Genomic DNA, 19,699 nt, shown 5'->3' with positions numbered 1-19,699 from the left:
TGCAGAGCATTTAGTATGGCCCTTGGCATGTGGTTGGCATGTAGAAGATGTTGCTTTTCCGGCCGTTAAGGGCCCAGGAGAGCGCCCCTTTCCCCCGTCCTGAAGATACGGGTGAGTGTGGGTTGGTGATGACCTCATCCTCCGTCCCAGAGGCAGGGACTGCATGGGGCTGGCGATCTCCAGTCTGTGACAGCGGTTCTGAGCCCTCAAATTCTGCGTAGCCAATGCTCACTGCTCGCTAACCATTTCCTGTGGGCCCAGTCTGGTGCCAGGCACCGGGGAGATGGGGAGGGCCAAGGTAGGGCCCCGCCCTCAAGGAGTTCACGGTCCCGTAGAGCAGACACACATTCAGGGCTGCGGTTTGAAAACCCATCTCCGACAGGCCTGTGGAAACAGCACCTGAGGGACGGCCAGACAGGCGGACGGCAATGGAGCGTCAGCTGGGCGGACGTGGGGCCTGGGTGGTGACAGGGGAGGTGCGGGAAGGATCAGGAGATAGATACCGCAGCCCCCCGCTCTCCCATGTGCCCGAGTATGGCAGCACCCCCCAGATGCGATTCAACCCGTCTCCTCCCCACCAGGGTTTCATGGAGGACGAGGGCCGGCAGCGGACCACCAAGTACATCTCGTGCGTATTTGCAGAAGAGAGCGATCTCAGCCGGCAGTACAAGAGAGAGAAGGCCCGAAGCAAGCTGCTGACCACAGTGAGCTTGGCCTCGGTGCAGGAGGAGTCCCTCCTGCCCGAGGTGGAGGACAGCTTCCTCTCCGACTCAGACAGCGAAGAGGAGCGCGGCAGCAGCAGCAAGAGGAAAGGCAGAGTGTCCCAGGGCGACGGGAGAGCCTGCTTCGGCGCCGGTCTCGGGACCCAGCCTCATCACTCCACCCCAGCGAAGGGTACGGGGTGCTCTCGGGCCGCGGGGAGGGGCCTCGGTCTGAGCTGCTGCCAATCCTCCCTTGCTCTGGGGGTCTTCAGAAAACAGCCCGTTCACTTAGCACCTGAGGGCGCCCTTGGTGCTGTCCTGACTGGGGACACGGTCACATGACCCTGTGTCTAGAGGAGATGGTCACGTGGTCTGTCCCCTGGCTGCTGGCAAGGCAGTTCCCCTTGGCAGATACTCGGTTTGTCTTGCAGTGTCTTTACCATTCAAGGGATGGAATCCAGTAAACTTCCTCTGTCCCCTTCTCTCCAGCGATCTGAGGGCCCTCGAGTTTTTAGTTTAGTTACAGACTTTTTTAAACATGCGGAGGGTGGAGACGAAGACAAGCTTGCGAGTCTGGTATCCAGCTAAGCGCGGGGTGGTGGCGGGGGGTGGGGAGGGGCGGCACTGCTGCTCGCTGGGTCCTCCCCCCATCCTCAAACCAACCAGAAGGAATCGTTGGCCTGCGTGGGCCTTGTCTGGGCGAGCGTAAGTGCCCCTTTCTCCGTCCCTCCGTATGGCCACCGTTCATTCATGCCTCTCCCGCCCCCTCCACTGCAGGTGGCTGGAAAGTAAACCTCCACCCACTGAAGAAGCAGCTGCCCTCCTCCCTAGCGGTGGCCGAGGAGAAGGCCTGCCAGAGCTCTGCGGGTGGGGACAGCCTCCTGGACACCAGCGCCTCCTCGTACCCCGGCGCGCCCTTTGGCTCCCACTGCATGGAGAGTAGCAGTGGCGACATGACCGTGATCGAAGAGGTCAGGCTTGAAAACCCGAAGGTGAGGGCTCACAGTGGGGATGCCTTTTGTCCAGCAGGGGCCTGTGGCGGGTGGACCTTGGCCTTCGTGGTCCCGTGTTTGAGAATCACAGCAGGGACACCTGCATGACTCAGTCCATTAAGCGTCCAGCTCTTGGTTTCAGCTCAGGTCATGATGTCATGGTTCATGGGATCGAGCCCCACATCAGCCTCTGTGCCGGCAGTGCAGAGCCTGCTTGGGATTCTCCGTCTCTCTCTGTCTCTCTCTGCCCCTTCCTCACGCTCTCTCGCTCGCTCTCTCTCTGTTTCTCTCTCAAAAATAAATAAATAGACATTAAAAAAAAGAGTCACGGCAACAACAAAATCAGTAACAGGAAAAGCGCTGCACGCTGAGTGCTCGCTTTGTACCAGGCGGTGGGCTAGTCCTGCCCAGGAAGTAACACGGTGCTCGTTTATACACCGCCTTTTTGCCCAACCAGAAAGCACCCGCACCGCTGTTGACACGGTGTTTTAACCTCCAACGACTTGCTTTCTTCACATAAAACTTATTTTGGAGGGAACGTTCGTTTAGATTAGTGGTTCCCACTCTCGGCGATTTGGGCCCCCGGGGGACGTCTGGCCGTGGCTGGCGGAGACGTATCCTAGAACCTGCAGGATAGCCCACGAGAGAGAATTGTCCAGCCCCAAATGTCAGCAGTGCCAGTGTTGAGAAGCCCTGCCTTCCGTGAAAGGCCAACGTCCTTTGCCATAAAAGGAAGCTAATTCTAAAATAGATAGAAAGAAAGCCAAAACTGCTTAGCGCGTGCTGACCAAACACTGTTGTGTGCCAGCGTCAGAGATGCGATAGAACCCAATGCTTTTCATTCGCGTAATTAGAGGGATTAGAAAGGCAGTTGACACGGGCCCGCCGTTCTCATGATGCGATTCGGGGCACCTTGTGCCGTCCTTTGTCACTCGAACGTGCCTCAGATGCTGCCAGCGGCACCGCCTGGGCTCTGGGCTTCAGAAGCGCCCCTGCAGAGGACGGGGCCCCCAGCACAGTGCACAGCTGTGACCGGGCGGCCGTAGGGGCTGTTGCTGCTCTCTCTGAGGCCTCCGGACACCCCTGAGAGAGAAGAGTTGTCTCTGGGCTGGGACGAGACAGTGCAGGCCCCCCGGGATCAAGTGACTTGCACCTGCTCAGCAAATGACACAGTGAGGACTGGAAACCATGTGCGCGGGGCTCCCCCCGTGCTGCTCCCTTCCTGGTGTGGACACCTGTGCTTTGGTACCACCCCCGCGGCAGAAGCGATGGGGCGCAGGGTGCGAACGTTTTCCGTGGGTTGTTCTAGAACCTTTCAGCCCTTTCCGAGGCTCTGGGCGCCATAACTTCTCAAGTCCTGGTTGGGTCTGTGTCGAACTGAAGAAGCTGGGCCTGTCAGCAGGTGGATCCCAGCAGTTCTGGAGGGTCTGTCTGCATTGCTCACACCCTCGCCCCTGCTGCGCCTTCTGATCCGGCTCACGTCTCTGGTAGCGTGCTCCTGCCGGGTCCCAGAATTCCTTCGCTTGCTGCCCAGCTCAGCTCTTTCTCTTCCTCCCAGAAATCTGTTCCCAGAGTAACGGCAGAATGCTGTCCTTTCTACATCCGTGCTGAGAAGAGGGCACGAGCGACGTATCTGGAGGGCCATTGGCAAAGCATGTTCTTCACCATGCTCTCCAGCGGCCCCACAGCACGCGGCCAGTTTACTCATAGGTCCCCTCCCCCCACCCCCAAAATGTTTGCTCTGCGGCGCAGGGGAGCACAAAGGTCTTTCTCCCGGGCCCCTTCTTGAATCTTGAGCCCTTTTGAGCCGGTCCCCCTTCAGGAAAGAACCGTTCCTCTCCCGAAGCCCCGGCACTCAGCCCGGGAAGTGATCTGGAGCCGGTGGTCCTGACAGCGGGACATTCTCGTTCCCCTGAAGCGTCTCTGCAAGTGAGGAGCGCATCCGGCAAAACAGGCCCCGGGCCACCACGGGGGTTCGTTTGCGCTGAGTGATCCGCAAGGAGTATGTTAGAGTCAGGATTTCCTTTCCCTTCAGGGACACTGGGCCTTCACAGATTTGATCCTAGGGCAGATGGCACAAGTTCATGGAAGCTTTGGCAGGAATGGGAGACAGGACACGGATCTGTCTTCTCCCTTCGTCTGTCGTTGGGCACACATCCTGACTTACCTAGGGGCAGCCTGGTCCCGGAAGCCTGCCTCTGCTTCCGTCCCATATTCCCAGAGAAACAAGCCCTCTTGACTTTCCTTCTTGAAACGTGGGCATAGAAATTCCCTCGTGAGGCAAAGCGCACCCACAGGAATGGCGTCTGGCCCCCTAACCTTGCCAAACCTGTTGTATGTGTGTCCTCTCGGTCCTCGCTCTAGGAGAGTGGCAGTTCCCAAAAGACGGGGAAGCACGGCCCGGGCCAAGACAAACCCCACGAAACCTACCGGCTGCTCAAACGCAGGAACCTGATCATAGAAGCCGTCACCAACCTACGCTTAATCGAGAGCTTGTTCACGTAAGGAGCTATCTGTCTGTCTGTCTGTCTGTCTTGCACTGACAGTAAATCTCAGGCCAGCTCGTTGTCACAAGCCACAGAAATGACCGAGAGGCATTGGCGTCTTCTGCTCTATAGATTCTCGTGGCATCCCTGTCTGGTAGAAAGGATTCAGCATCTGTTCTAGTGGTTCGGAAAGTGTAGGCATTGCAGAACATTGAGACGCTAGATGGGGAGAGAGTGACTGAGCTAGAAGTGGAAGTTGGGGAGAGTTCCTCTCTCCTTGGAGGAGGGACTGAGATAACAGCATCAGCTTACGAACTTTTCTTAGGTCAGCATGGGGCCTTTTGTTCAAATGCAATCTTACATGGAAGCAAAAACAAAGAGACGCGGGTGGAACCTGTGTGTTTGCGGTGGCTCTGTTCACGGAGAGGCTCTGCACTCTGGTGGGGTCCTTTAACCCACCATCACCGCTGCCTCCTGGGCGGCATCTTCAGGCTTCTGAGGCACTCGGCGTCAAAGCCACTCGTTCTCTAGGGAACGGGGAGACCATGTGCAGACACTGTGGCCTCGTCTGTGCAGTGAGGGGTTTGGCTGGGCGTCCGAATGTCCTTCCGGCCCTGCCATTCGATGATCGGTGGGTGAGCTAGAAACATCCCTGTAGTGACTCAGTAAGATGTCTGAGGAGAGGAATCAGAAAGAGCTGTGGACCTGAGAGTGTCGGCGACAGTACATTAGACAATCCTTCGGGCCTTAAATTAACCCAAAGACGGATGAAGACATCTCCGTCGTGGCGCTTAGTGTCCTTGCCGTCATCATCAGGTTCTGGTGAAAGGCTCAGAATGTGACGCTGCTGTGCTTGGCGGCTCGTCTTTAGCTAACCCATTTATCGCTAAAAGCGTTGACTGTAACGTGTCCAGAAGTCAGCCCTTCAATGGCGAAACCCCCCTCTGACTCTCCCCGAGTTTCTGCTGGTTACCACTAGGCAGGCTCTCAGCTGCCTGGGTTGAAAGGGGGTTGAAACAGATCTTCCTTGCTGAGATTGGGAATATTAACTTCTTATTTTGTGACGCCCCAGGATTCAGAAAATGATCATGGATCAGGAGAAGCAAGAAGGCGTGTCTACCAAGTGCTGTAAGAAGTCCATCGTCCGCTTGGTGCGGAACCTGTCCGAGGAAGGTCTCTTGAGACTGTACCGGACTACGGTTATTCAGGATGGAATCAAGAAGAAGGTACGCGTGGCTCTCCTGACGCCCACCGCGCCAGCCCCGTGCCGTTAGAAGTTTCCTTGACCGGCTTCTCTTGTGCCCATCAGATTTCACTTGTTCCTTTGCTGCCAGTAACTCAGAATTTCCCCCTGTGCCTCCCCATCTGGGTCACAGGGGCCGTGCCGATTTTCTGTGGAGGTTGGCCACTGAACAGGGGAATAACTTGCTTGGATCTCAGAGCAGCACACTCAGGCCTTAGAGCAGGTGTCCGGCCCGCAGCCCAGCCTTGAACGACAGGAAGGCAAGTAGGACTCCCTGGAGCTCGGCAGGGCAGTGCTGGCCGACATCGAGCCACATTTAGCAGGTGGACATTTAGCAGGTGGAAGGTTTAGACGAGGCAGCAAGAACAGTTTCCACCGAGATCCGAGGAGACGTCCCCGAGGAAGCGAGTGCCGGGGCGGTTTGGCAGGGGAGCCATAGATCTTCTGTCTCAGTTTATCTGTTTCTGTAAGATTTAAAGTTTGGGGCCATTCCCATAGCAACCGTAGCTCAGCAGCCCTGCTCATACTCTAAGGCCTCCATTTTTCAGGGGCAGAGTAATTTGAGATCGCCCTGCTGGGCACGGGACCATAGGAAAGCTGCTGCGGGGACAGTTACTTGCACTTGCCTGACCTTGTCTTCTGGCTACGTTTTAAACCTCTGCCTTAAGAAAGCTGTGCCTTAATGTTTTGTTTCCTTAATAAGCTGGCAAGGTCATTTCTGGCTTTTTTTACTTTATCTTACTTTTTTGAGACGTTCGAGGTTTGAAAAACACAGAGCGATATACAAAGTGACTTAAAGCGTTTCTGCCGTTCCAGGGTGGCAGCTTTCATCAGTTTTTATACCTGCCATCGGGGCCCCTTGGTCTTGCCTCCTCCTGCCCCCCGCCGGCCTGCCACTCCTTTCCTGGAGCGGGCAGGAGGTCCGTGTGCTGATCTCTGTCATCGGAGCACAAAAGCCCCCACCCCTCAGCAGCAGCACCTGCGATTTCTGTGCATCGTCACAGAGCAGTTGCTTCAGATGCAGGCGTCCTGCTTGGGACAGTGATCGAGGACAAGAACACCCCCCACCCCCCCCACCCCCAGTCTGAGAGTGGAGAGGGGTGGCTCCCACAGGTGCCCACTGTGTCTCTGGCTCCCGTTCGGCCTAGTGTGGCATCCACCAGGCTGTGTGGAGGCAGGGGTGAGGGTTGAGGGCAGGGAAGCACCACCTCGAAAGTGAAGGTGCCGGCACGGGGGCCTCTGCCGCGGAGCACTGCCGGTGCTACCGTGCTGGCAGCCGTTTCCCGCTGGGACGAGCTGCCTCCAGAATAAGCTTAAGTAGCTCAGCAGCTCCTTCTCTGGTTCACCGAGCGCACGCCAGCGGCAGGCTGCCTTCCCATCCCCCGAAGGCACGTTGATCCCCCAACGCACTCACACCCCTCTGCCCCGTGTGGCAGCGTCCGCTTCGGCCTTTGCTCCTGCGTCCTGTACTGCCCGCTGGGCCTTCGGGGAGGTGGCCGGGCCATCCGGCTGTGGACAGTGGGGAGACGGGAATATGCCTTGTATTTGCACCAGGCTTTTAAGGACACCGAGGTGTTACCTAACCACCTCTTTTGCGCCCCACAAAATCCCAGAAAAGTTGGCAGGGCATGGGGGAGGGGCCCCCATTTCACAAACGAGCCGCCCAGTCCCTGTGATCAGCCTCTCTCGGGGCATTCTTGGCCTTCTCGGCATGAAGCCTGATGGCCAGAGTCCCACGTTTAGAAGACCTTACCTTGCTGTCTCCTGCCGGTGGCAGAGACGGAGGAGAAGCCTGGCTCTCCGGGGCCCCTGGCCCCAGGGCCTGCCATCCTGCCCGGCCAACACGCTCAACACCCCTCTGCTCCCCCAGGCCGTTCCCATTTGCCCTCCTAGACAGCACTCAGGAAATGGTAACCGCCCTAGCCGTTCAGCTCCAGTACCTTGGCAGAGGTAAAATAGCAAAAGCAGCTGTAAACCCTCTGCCAGTCGGTTTCCAAGTGCGCCTGGCAGGAGTCCCACGGTGGCACTCTCGGCGAGGGGAGATTAATGAAAGCTGCTTACCTTTTCCAGATGGGAGGCCTCAGGATTCACGAACAACTGTGGGAAATTCTCAGATAGCTGGAGGGGGGCGTCAGGAGCGGGCCACCAGGTAGCTGCGGAGGCCCCCGGGCCGGGACAGCCCCGCCAGGGGACTGCAGGGCGGGTCGCTCCGGCTCCAGGCCAGAAAGTCCTCACCTGAGCAGAGCGGCACGTCACCGATGGCAGAGCTCTCGCTCGATCACTGGAGGAGGGATTTTGATGCCAGAAATTGTCATGGCAGACCGTTCAGCGACACCTTTTGCTCCGGGCTTACACGTGTCTCTTGGAAGTGTTAGTGAAAGCAGGCACAGCCAGTGTTCCGGCAAGGAACCGAGCCGTAGAGCTCCGTGTGCCCCGGCTCCCCCCCTGCCCTGTGGGACGCTGCTCCGCCCTCTCTGCAGGTGGACCTGGTCGTGCACCCATCCATGGACCAGAATGACCCGCTCGTGAGGAGTGCCATCGAGCAGGTGCGCTTCCGGATCTCCAACTCCAGCATGGCAAACAGGCAAGTCGCAGCGCCCCGCGGGAATTCACAGGGAAGCCGCCTGGGTCTCTGTGGCCTTCCTGGAGCAGCTTTCACGAGCACCCTTTATTCGCACTCGTGTGAGATCAACACACTCACGGGCTTAGGAGCAATTTCTTGACTTTTCAGAAAAAACAAAGTCCTCATTTCGTTCGTTCGACTCTGCCTCGCGGCATCGACAGAGCACTCCGAACCATAGGCCCTGTGTGTGCGAGGCTCGCTCAGTCCCCTAATGGCTCCAAATGAGTCCAGTGGCCTTTCTGAGGCCTTCTCTAATCTTGTGAAGTGTCTCGCGGACTGAGAAAACTCGGGGGTGGGAGAAAATTCTTAGCCGGCTTTAACCTGGAGATGGCCGATGGGCAGGCAAAGGGCTCCGCGTGGATTGCGGACCTTGGCTCACGTACTTTGAACTGGCTGCTGATTGATTTCCCATCAAATCCGTTACCTCTGGCATTTCTGAAAGCGTCAGAGGACCCGGCACGTTGGGCCGCCTTTCTCAGAAGGCTGTCCTGGAGGTGGGGGCACACTGTGCAGGTCTCCACAGCCCTTGTCGTCCCCAAACGTCTCGTGACCTGACACATTTTATTCATGCACAGCATCTGCTTGGCTCCTGCGGGCGGCCAAGGTTGAAACTCCAGGGCCAAGTGGCTTCATCTGATCTGCCAGGACAGACCCTGTCCTTTCTCCCGGCTCTTGGTCCTCCCGGCAGGGTATTGAGCTTCTGTTTGAACTGCAGGGTTAAAGTGGTCCAGCCTCCAGCGCCTCAAGCAGAAGCTGAAGAAGAAAGTCCAGAAAAAGAGGGTCCGAGCGGATCAGGAGACTCTCAGCTGAACACTTCCTCCAAACCAGAAACTGGACGGGTGAAAAAAACAGACGAGAAGATGGGCATCACCCAGCTGAAAAACTATCACCCTGTCGTAGGTAAAAAGCAGCTTCTCGTCGACGTCTGATGGTGTGTCGGTGGTTGGCGGTGGGCCGCGTGACGGCGTTCGAGTCACTTGGTGTTCTGCAGTCTAGCACTCGGCTAGAGTCCGAGGAATCAGGTTTGCATGGCTAGCTGGGTCATGTGGGGCTGGCCACGTGACTTCTGCTGCCGTCAGTACCCCCATCTGCAAAATGGGCATGGTCTCTGCCCAGTGGGCCTCGCTTCTGAGTATGAGGCTCAGATGAAACCGTGCTAGATCCTAGCGAGAGGAGTTAGGCACAAAGACTCATTCTGCTCCGCATCCTTGGGCTGGAATATGAACCGCATAAACCACAGAAAACCTCCGTCCCTCCCGACCCCATAGACCTTCTGGTAGATCTAGTCACTGATGAGTCTGAACACCGTGTCATCTTCCCAGAGTCCGTTCTCCGACAGGGTTGCCTCCTCCCTCGGCCCCCGTCGAGCCGCCCTAGTGTGAAAGTGTGCGGGCCCAGTGCGGGCGGCCAGGTACGCGTCACTCTTCTCCCGGCTCATGGGACACGGGCCGTGGCCCGGTGTGGGCGCAGCGCAGCAGACCTGAGATCCCGGGGCAGAAGACAGCGTGCGTGTGTGTGTGTGTGTGTGTGTGTGTGTGTGTGACCTCCCTCGGTGCGCCACATCACCGCAGGAGGCCTGCCTTTGCTCTGCGGGTCCCGGGGTGTTCCGTGGTTAGCAACCGCAGTCCGTGGGAGCCCAGGGCCGCGGCCAGTGCCGGGGCAGCAGATCGGCCCACGCGCTGGCCACACAGAAGGCAGTGAGCATGCTGCTCGAGTGGGCACGGCGGTGGAGGAGGGCCTCTGCCCGCTCGCCCTCGCTCCCTGATCCTGTGGCTCCTTACTTTCTCTCCTGTCCTCTCTCCTTGGGAAAAGCCAAGGAGTACTTTATTTGTGTCAACAAAGAAACGGGATGCTTTCAAAGAACCCCGATGTGGGGGTGTTTTGCACAGCCCCGTCAAGCCCAGGTCCCCGTCCGGAGGCCTGTCAGGCTCTGTGTGGCGGTATCCTCCTCTGTCACACTCTGGCTCGCTCACTGCACTCTCCTCCTTCCTTCCTCCCCCCCCCATCCCCCCGGCCTCTGGCCCTCCACGGTATGTGCCGGGCACACGCTTACCTCCGGCACCTTGCGTTTGTCCCAGGGTGCACATCCCCAAGTCCCTGCGTGTCCCCCCCACCACCACCACCTTACTTGCCCTCTAGGTGGAATTCTAGCCCTCCTCCCACGTCCCCACTGGTTCTCTGCACCGGCCGTTTCCATCTGTCGTGTGACTTTAGGTATCTTGTTAATACCTAAAAAGTATTAGAAAGTAAGTTCTGTGAGAGTCTGAACAGCGCTCACTGTGAGTTTGAGTGGACTGAAGTGAAGTGAATCTGGGAGTTTTCAAGCATTCCCTCCCCCCACCCCCTCTTGCCTCAGTTCCAGGACTTGGCCGTTCTCTAGGATTTCTGCCCAAAATGCCTCGCCTGCGGGTGGTACACATGTTTCTGTGGTACCTAATCTACGGGCACCCTGCCAGCCATGTGCGGACAAAGCTGGGCCTTGGCAGTGAAAGAAGAATGGGAAAGCAGGAGTCAGGCAGGATGGGAGTCCGGCCCTTCTCCAGAAATTACACGGAGACCTCCTCTGATGCCCTGCCCAAGGACAGCCTAGGGGGAACCTTCCTGGAGACTGAAGTGGAGCCCCCCACGGAGAAAGGTGAGCTGTTGCCCTCTGGAGGGGAGTCCTAATGGTTCCTCATCCTTCTCATCTGAGCTGGCTGAATCCCCACAGCGCCCCATCAAAGTAGAGTCATAATCTAGACTCTATGAACCCGTGGGCCTCCTGCCTGACAAGTAGGGGTTTGCCCGAGTTTGTGGTGAGAGGGAATCCGGACCTACCGGGATGATGTCGCCATCATGTCTGGCACCCTGCCTGCAGCACTGACTCTGATTCTCTCCTAGTGTATGTGGATGAAGCCTCATGGATGCGCTATGTCCCTCCCATCCCTGTCCATAAGGACTTTGGCTTCGGCTGGGCTCTCGTCAGTGACATCCTCCTCTGCCTGCCCCTTTCCATCTTCATTCAGATTGTGCAAGTCAGTTATAAGGTACTGATGACTCCCAGGGCTATTGTGGGGGCTGGTCCCTCAGCCTAGACCAGAGGACCTACACTCACCTGGTCAAGGGAAAAAGTACTTCCAGACTTGTGGTTGTCTGGATGGATGGATGGATGGATGGATGGATGGAAGGAAGGATGGATTGGATGGATGGATTGGATGGGTGGATGGTTGGGTGGATGGATGAGCGGGTGGAAGGAAGGTAGGAAGGGAGGGAGGCATGGAGGGAAGGGGGATAGATGGAGATGAGATGGATGGATGGAGAGATGGGATGGATGAATGGATAGATTAGATGAATGGGTGGGTAGATAGGCAGACAGATAGGTAGGTGATGGAGAATGGATGGATGGACAGCTTGGATGGATGGATGGATGGGTGGGTGGGTAGATAGACAGATAGATAGGATAAACAGGATGGTTGGATAGACATAGATAAATTATTGGCTGGATAGATGGATGGTTGCTTGGTGTGTCAAAGGAAATACTTGAAAGACTTAAAGTTAGATCTATTAGATATATCGAAAGAGACAAATAATTATGTTGTAGCAATATGCTTCTAGAAATTTGGTAAATACCAAAAAAGGAGAAAATAGGTTCAGAGAGACTGCTGCCCAGAAAGGAGTGGTGTGTGTTTTTTCACGGTTCTTGCAATTGACCCTGGCCTTGAGGGTAAGCTGATCTTGAAAATGACCTCTTAGGTAGACAACCTTGAGGAGTTTCTGAACGACCCTCTGAAGAAGCACACGCTGATCCGCTTTCTCCCCAGGCCCATCCGACAGCAGCTTCTGTACAAGAGGTAAGGTCCCTGAAAACGATGCAGGCTGGGTGACAGTCCCAGTGGGCCCCTTGAAGTTAGGGTTCTGAATAATTGTTCACCAGGAACAGAAAAAGGTGCTGGGGGTTTTCAGAAAACTCGGGGTTTTCATTCATTCAGTGACCCTGTGAGCCTTCTGGATAAAGCACAGAGACAGACGAAGTGGGGGCTGGAGAATTTTGTCACTTAATTTCAAGGTTCTTTTCAAGTAAAATCTGTTGATAAAGACTGTGAGGTTCGGAGTCGGTTTTTTTTTCCTTTGGCTGATGTTACTTTCTCAATCAAAACCCTATGTCGGATCCACGCTCCATTGCCCTGGTCGGGTGCCGGGAAGGGGCTTCCGGGTCTCTGCACAGGTCAGGCCCCATGAGGTAGAAGAGGGCGCCACGAGCGAGTCCCACGCCTTCGCCTGACGCGGACCTCCTGGCCACGGCCGAGTGTGCTGGCACCGGAACCCGCCGCTCCCCTCTGTTTTCCAGACGCTACATTTTCTCTGTGGTGGAGAACCTTCAGAGGCTGTGCCACATGGGGCTGCTGCAGTTCGGCCCCACAGAAAAGTTTCAGGACAAGGATCAGGTAACGTGTCCTGTGCCCAAACGAAGGGGGTCCTGATGGCCAAGCGGTTTCCAGACAGCTGGCCGGCCGTGGTTCTCAGCTTCCCCCCTCGCCCCGTCTGCGTCTCCCTAGGTGTTCATTTTCTTGAAGAAGAACGCGGTCATCGTTGACACCACCATCTGTGACCCACATTACAACCTGGCCCGCAGCAGCCGGCCCTTCGAAAGGCGTCTTTATGTCCTGAAGTCCATGCAGGATGTGGAGAACTACTGGTTTGACCTGCAGTGCGTCTGCCTCAACACCCCTCTAGGTACCGTCTGTCGTTGCGGGGCTCCCTGTTCTCCCCGCTCTCTGTGCCATCAGTGGGGTTTAGAGCAAGAAGAAACTAGAAGTCGCCGCCGGTTTGCAGACTGTTCTCCAGAGACCTAGAGTGTCCTTGGGGCTCCCTTAGGAAGGAGGGCGATGGGCTTCGAGTAGGGGGGCCCCCAGGCCACTCTGCTTTGTCTTCATTCACTCGTGCATTCAGTAGGTGTTTGTTGCACACCTGGTGTCTGTCATTCCTGGGCCTGACCCGGACACACGCACCCCTGCCTTCCTGAGTCTTAGTTCTCAACAGAGAAGACACACAGATCCACGTCCCTTGCTGAGACAGATGCTGCGGAGGAAGTATGCAGGGGCGTGAGTGGAGGCTGTTTTAATGGGGTGGCATTTGAGCCGAGCTCTGAAGGCTGAGGCCGAGCCCAGAGCCGGGGAAGAGCAGTACAGGCGTGGGAACGTCACGTGCATCATTGGGAGAAGCAAGAGGCTGGTGAGGGCGGGGAGGAGAGTGGCAGCTGCCATTGGAGAAGCAGGGAGGAGTCAGGACTCTGGGGGCCCTGTAGGACTTGGTACGGGGTTTGGGTTTATTCTAAGAGCAGGAAGAAGCCGCTGGATAGTTGTAGGCAAGAAGTGACAAGATCTCTTCCATTTTTCTTTTTTCTTTTTTTTTTTTTTTCTTTTTTTTTAACGTTTATTTATTTTTGAGACAGAGAGAGACAGAGCATGAACGGGGCAGGGGCAGAGAGAGAGGGAGACACAGAATCGGAAGCAGGCTCCAGGCTCTGAGCCATCAGCCCAGAGCCTGACGCGGGGCTCGAACTCACGGACCGCGAGATCGTGACCTGAGCTGAAGTCGGACGCTTTACCGACTGAGCCACCCAGGCGCCCCTTCCATTTTTCAAAGCTCACCCTGGCTGCTGGGTGGGGAACGAATGGAGGACCCCAAGAGTAGAAACAGGGCTGTGACTCCTGTCCCAGAGAGATGTCCACTGGTGACAGTGAAGGAGGGGGACAGCTTGGCAGGTGTTTTGGAGGAAGAACTGAACAGATTTGGCCAGCAGGTCGGATGAGTCGGGTTTGGGGGTCAGGCCTTTGCTCGTGTCTTCTTCCTATCCCTGCCATGTCCCTTGACTTGTGTTCACCTGGCAGTGACCACTCGTGCATCAAGCATCGTCTCTTTGAGGAAGCTTTTCAGCACCTTTATGCTGTCAGCTGCTCTTTCTGAGGATTCCTTGCGCACAGGAGATTTGGCTTCCATCCCCACGGTGTCTCAAAGTGCCTGGTGCACGGTCGACGTCCCGTGAATGTTGGTTGACTAGATGCAGGCTTTGTGCAAGGCCATAGACCAGTGCTCTTTCCTCCAAGCCAGTTTCCACCTGGTCTCTTCGTGCCACTTCTACTAGGAGGAAGGGCTGCCATGTCCGGTCTGAACCTGGCAGGGGAGCCCTCTTCCCTTGCTCCTGTCACAGAGCCGAAAGGTCACCATTGCACCTCACTTCTTGGAAAGCCGGAGGCCCAGGTCTGGATGGGGGCAAGGGGCTGCGGGGGAGCCCATGACCCACACTGCTCACTTGTGTTTGCTAGATTTGTTTGCTGTTGGCGGGGTGATGAACCCTTGCAGTGAGAACCTTTAATGTAATGGGTCCAGACAGGTTTTAGAACTCGTGTGTTTCATAGAATCCTCTGGCATTCAGTGAGCTAGGCTTTTACCATTTCGGATTTTTAGAGTGCCCCAATTCCTCTGCATTTTATACCCAGATAAAAATTTGTGAACCGGTATGTTACTTGCACCAGAGTTGTTGAGGCCTGACAACTGGTGAATTTCCATCCCTTTAAGTGTTCATAAGCAGAAATAGGGGAGGCTTAGAGTCCATTAAGCAGGCACCGATTGTCCCTTCATTTAACAAACACTCGAGGAGGGGCGCCTGGGTGGCTCAGTCGGTTAAGCGTCCGACTTCAGCCCAGGTCGTGATCTCGCGGCTGGTGAGTTCAAGCCCCGCGTCGGGCTCTGTGCTGATAGCTCGGAGCCTGGAGCCTGCTTCGGATTCTGTGTCTCCCTCTCTCTCTGCCCCTCCTCTGCTTCACGCTCTGTCTCTGTCTGAAAAATAAATAAATGTTAAAAAAAAAAAAATTAAAAAAAAAAAGCCACTCAAGGAGGTTCTGCCCCAAGGACTAAGGGGAAAGTACCATATAATAAGACATGAGCATCCTTCAGAGCAAGGGCTCACCAAGCATGGGTATGGGTATCACCAAGCAGATTCACTGGGAGAGACTGTTAAAATGAAGATTACCGGGCCCTGTCCAGAGCTTTGGATTCGGCAGGTGTGGGGATGGCCTAAATCTGCATTTCGAACTCACAGCGAGGTGGCGCACAGGAGAAGCATTGCCTTAAGTCCTCCTAGGCTTAACCAGCCATTCACATGTGTGACCTTGAGCTCCCCTGAAGACCTCTCTGAGGTTGACCTCTTCATTTCTAAGCCAGGAACACCACCACCAACAAATTATGGGCTGAAGCAGAGCTTGAACCCCGTGTCTTATGTAAACACCAGCAAGCAGTGTGGGGCATGGGCTCCCCCGCAACCCCCCGCCCCCACCCAGACTAATGTCTCCAGTCGAGCATGTTAGAAGACCGTCTTGGGTAGTGTGCAAATCACCAGAATCTTCCTTTGCCTTACTCAAGCAACAGTTCATAGCGGTTTATGTTTTCTTGCAAGAAACACAGTTTTCTTTATTGTGCCTTTATAGAACGCTATTGCTCAACTGTGTTAATGCAGCTCTTGGACACTCAGAGAACATCTGGCTGTCCTCCAGACCCCACCTGGCCCAGGGACACTGCACTGAGCTATCTGCCCAGATCCCTGCTGACCCTGACTCCACGGCCCCTGCCAAGTGCATCATTTTTGATTACCGCCTCCTACTGGCTGGCACACAGGGGCTCCATAGGCTTTCCCTGAGGAAGGAGGCCCCAGGGCTCCTCTGCTCGCGATCCCCCCACGGCCGTTGGCCTCTCCTGTTGCCAGCTTGCCTTCCCTCCCTCGTGGAGTTCAGCCAGAGTACAAATCCTTTACTCGGGTTCACACCCCAGTGTTTGACCCCCTGACATCTATGATAACGCATTTGTACGAAGAGGGGCTACCAGTTTCAGAGCCTGTCCCGCGGTGGTGAGCGGAGTCACCGGAAGGGAATCTTTCTCTTGCCCGCGGCTGCGAGGCGGCCTGCCGGAGCCACAGCAGGACACGGTCACCAGGGAAGCTTTCGTTTGCTCTCTCAGGTGTGGTACGCTACCCGCGCATCAGGAAGAACGGCAGCCAGGATGAGGGCACTGATGAGGAGGGCAGTCTGCAGAAGGAGCAGGAGAGCGCCATCGACAAGCACAATCTGGAGCGCAAGTGTGCCCTGATGGAGTACACCACGTGCGTCCCCACCCCCCCCCTACGCCCCGCCCCCACAGGCTCCAGCTCCTGGGTGTCCGGCCACACAGGTCAGGCCGGGAGCGCCCACGTCTCTGGTGCAGAGGCCGCAAATTGGCGGCCACGGGCCCCTCTGGCCCCGGCCAGCCCTTGGCCCACATACTGTTAAAACAGAACAAACTTGGTTGCCACAATTCAGAAGCTGGGAAATTTACGTAAAATTCTGGGGTCGGACAAGCGTTTCCCTTCTGTCACGTGTTACCAAGAAGGTAAAAGGTAGTTAGGAAAAATACCTCCACCATGTCGCGGGCTCTCTTTTCAGTTCCCAAGAAGGTCTCTCTTTCCATTTACTTCCCACCTCTCAGGGGGAGCCGTGAGGTCGTGGACGAAGGCTCGATCCCCGGGGACGGGCTGGGAGCCGCCGGGCTCGATTCTAGTTTCTACGGGCACCTAAAGCGTAACTGGATCTGGACCAGCTACATCATCAACAAGGCCAAGAAGGTGGGCTTCGGGGGGTACGGGGAACACGCATCCCAGGGCCACTCCCCAGCCGCTGCCGCAGCTGCCCACCCCGCCTGCCCTTTCCCGGCTCGCTGTTTCTGATTTGGTAAAACCAAAGTTGACCAGAGGCACAAGTACTTACATCCGTATGTATTGAAGGCACATGAGACCCTTTAAATACCTGCCTGGCCAGTGTTGTTGTTTGTTTTCTTTTTTGTTTTTTTCAATGGATTCTAACTGATTCTGTCACACGGACAGGTATTCCTTTTTAAAGAAGGAACAGAAAGTCCATGAGAGACACTGGTCATACATGAGGGAGCACGTGTGCAAGAAGCCAGTGGCTCCCCAGGGGAAGCCCAGCCCCAGGGGCAGCCGGACGGCTTCTGGAACGCAGCTGCCCAGCCGCCCTCCCCTCCCTGGCAGAGACCAGTACACCTGAGTGCCTTTGACGCTCTGGGTCCCTTGCTTCTTTCCAGTGATGCGCTTGTCTTTTAGGAGAACACTGCCTCTGAAAATGGGCTCATGGTGAGACTCCAGACGTTTCTGTCCAGGCGCCCGTTGCCACTCAGTGCTGGAGGTACGTGAGCTGGGGGTTCACCTTGGAAACAGACACGGGACCGGCCCAGGCCACGTGACTACCTACCACACGTTCCATTCGGCTTCTGGCCTTCGCGGGGCTCATCCTGAAATGCTCACCTCCTGTGCTTATTTCCAGGCAGTGGCAGGTTGAATATCTGGGGGGAAGCCAGAGCAGGGTCTGAGCTCTGCACTGACAGGGAAGAGCAGTTCGAGATGGACCGAGAGCCCACACTGGACCGGAACTGGAGAGTGAGGGGTGGGAAAAGCCAGAAGCGGAAACGGCTGAAGAAAGACCCCGGAAAGAAGATCAAGAAAAAGAAAAAAGGTCCCGTGATGGTCGCTCGCGTCGGCTAGGCCTTGTCTTTGTACATTCCGGCTCAGAGACGGACTGCAGTCTCACTGCGGCCGGGGCTGAGCTCTGCCCCCAGACCCGGGCTTCTCTTCTCCCTCTGTTTGTAGGGCTGACTGTGCACGGTCGCCGTCTTGTCCTCCACATCGAGCTGGCAGACTGAGAGATCCTCAAGCTTCTCACGTGCTTCCTCTGTCTTTGTGTCTTATAGGGTCTTTCAGCTTTGTGACGCCCCTCAGTTCAATTTTCTAACTTCATCTCAACTGAAAAAACCTTAGCAAAAATCATTAGCAGAAATCCTGATCTCAACCAGCCAAAATCCTATTATTCTTTCGGTTTGGCTTTTGATACTTGCGTTATATCAATCGGGGCCAAGTTCAAAAGTCACGTTGTGTTTTTAACTCAGAGGAAAGGTGGGAGTCGGTCAGGCCAGGCCTGCGGGATCTCTTCCAGTCTCACGAGCCCCTGGGTGTGTCTTAGACTGCTGTTTTGGATCCTTCCCCTGGGCAAGTATTCTAGCGAAGGACAGCAGGAGGACAGTGAGGAGATGGGTGCGTGTTTTCGTTCACTTTTACGTCATCTAAGTGGTCTGTGTGTCGTAACAACGATCTGATAGCTATACCGTTTTCCGATGAGAACAGAATGTTTAAATGGGAACCTGTTTTCAGTGGTTTACTTGGCTGCTGTTTATAACAAATAGGCTTGTGTCCATTGGAAAGCCCCGCCCCCGCCCCCCAACCTCAGCCCAGCCTATCCAGATAGGCATGGGGTCAGTCTGGCTCACAAAGACCTGAATTCATCACAAGGCAAAATCCGGTGGCGGTGTCCCGTGGAATCCCAAATGTTCTCACCCTACTTTTCTTCTGCCTTAATTTGGAAGAAACGTCCTAAACAAACAGTCTCTTGGAATTAGCAGTAGCATATGGTGTTTACCTTGTCAAACTGCCATGAGTCTATCCCGAGGGGAGGAGATGTTGAGAGAACCTGGCGGGTAAGAACTCACGGTTCAGACCCTCTGTCTGCTGCTGACTGGGCTGTGCGACTTTGGGCAAATTGCCGTGTCTCACCGTGTTTCAGAGTCCTCAGCTACAAAATGGGGATTATAACCGCCTCCTTATAGAGTTGATGCAAAGTAGCATTTTGATTATGGGTTGTTAATATGTAAACAGCTTAAACCAGTGCTTGGCATACAGTAAATACTCCATAATGTTGGTGACTGGCACCGCACGGGGTATTTTATACCCAGTCTGGTTCAGTCCTCACGGCAGCCCTGAAGGATGCGCCTTGTTGTCCCCATGGTGCCCCGGAGTGTGCCCAGCATCTCAGAGGTCGCCAAGCGGGAGAATGGTGGGGGCCCTGCGCATGCTCCAGCCCTCAAAGTGCCTACCACCGCGGTGGGAGGGATGGGACATGGGCTGCATTCAGGCTGCCCAGCCTGTCACAATGAAATTTGACCAGAGAGAAAATGACAGAAGCGGTTAAAGTATCTATCTGTCAAGGCCCGAGTCTTTTGCGGTTAGTTTCTATGGCTTCTGACACAATGGGATTCTGGTAGCTGATAGCCTTGGTCAGATGTCACTAGCCGAGTAGGGACCCTTCCCCTCCAGAGTGCCAGCTCCAATCCGGCTGTTAGAAGCTCCCTCTCTTCTCCCCCTGATATTCTTAGAAGAGTCCCCCAAAGAGAAAAACAGGAGGCTGCGTTACCACGATGAGGCCGACCAGAGCGCGCTGCAGAGGATGACCCGGCTGCGCGTCACGTGGTCCATGCAGGAGGACGGGCTGCTCATGCTCTGCCGGATCGCCAGCAACGTCCTCAATGCCAAGGTATTTGGCCCCCGGGCCCCCAGGCCCCTGCCCCTCCCTGGCCTGCCGCCTCGCTTTCCCTCTCGTGGGGAGCTCTGTTCCCTATGTGGCCGCACACAGACACTCAAGGCCCCTGGGACGCTCAACTGTTTTGCTTGGCCACAAGGAAAAACGTTTCCCAGAATCCCACAGATGAATATTCCCGGCCTTGCTCATTTCTTTCCAGCCTTCGGCTAACACACATAGATCTTTGCCTACCTGCAGGCTAAACAGCTCGGCGCTGTTCTTACT

At 55.8% G+C, this 19,699-nt stretch overlaps 1 protein-coding gene across 2 annotated transcripts in view; it reads left to right on the top strand.

Annotated features, from left to right (window-relative positions):
* Window positions 1–19,699, top strand: part of GTF3C1 (general transcription factor IIIC subunit 1) — a 74,816-nt gene that overhangs the window by 34,243 nt on the left and 20,874 nt on the right. For both annotated transcript variants that reach the window (XM_030301242.2, XM_030301241.2), the window contains exons 9-24: window positions 582–894; window positions 1,479–1,693; window positions 4,058–4,194; window positions 5,252–5,405; window positions 7,903–8,006; window positions 8,761–8,945; window positions 10,402–10,680; window positions 10,926–11,071; window positions 11,778–11,875; window positions 12,373–12,469; window positions 12,581–12,758; window positions 16,038–16,179; window positions 16,542–16,677; window positions 17,173–17,254; window positions 17,393–17,581; window positions 19,272–19,429. In XM_030301242.2, coding sequence (XP_030157102.1) covers window positions 582–894; window positions 1,479–1,693; window positions 4,058–4,194; window positions 5,252–5,405; window positions 7,903–8,006; window positions 8,761–8,945; window positions 10,402–10,680; window positions 10,926–11,071; window positions 11,778–11,875; window positions 12,373–12,469; window positions 12,581–12,758; window positions 16,038–16,179; window positions 16,542–16,677; window positions 17,173–17,254; window positions 17,393–17,581; window positions 19,272–19,429 — 2,613 coding nt within the window. The remainder of the gene's footprint in view (window positions 1–581; window positions 895–1,478; window positions 1,694–4,057; window positions 4,195–5,251; window positions 5,406–7,902; window positions 8,007–8,760; window positions 8,946–10,401; window positions 10,681–10,925; window positions 11,072–11,777; window positions 11,876–12,372; window positions 12,470–12,580; window positions 12,759–16,037; window positions 16,180–16,541; window positions 16,678–17,172; window positions 17,255–17,392; window positions 17,582–19,271; window positions 19,430–19,699) is intronic.

Source organism: Lynx canadensis, chromosome E3, assembly GCF_007474595.2.
Source record: "Lynx canadensis isolate LIC74 chromosome E3, mLynCan4.pri.v2, whole genome shotgun sequence".
Lineage (NCBI taxonomy): Eukaryota > Metazoa > Chordata > Mammalia > Carnivora > Felidae > Lynx > Lynx canadensis.
This window is presented reverse-complemented; position numbering and strand designations above follow the sequence as displayed.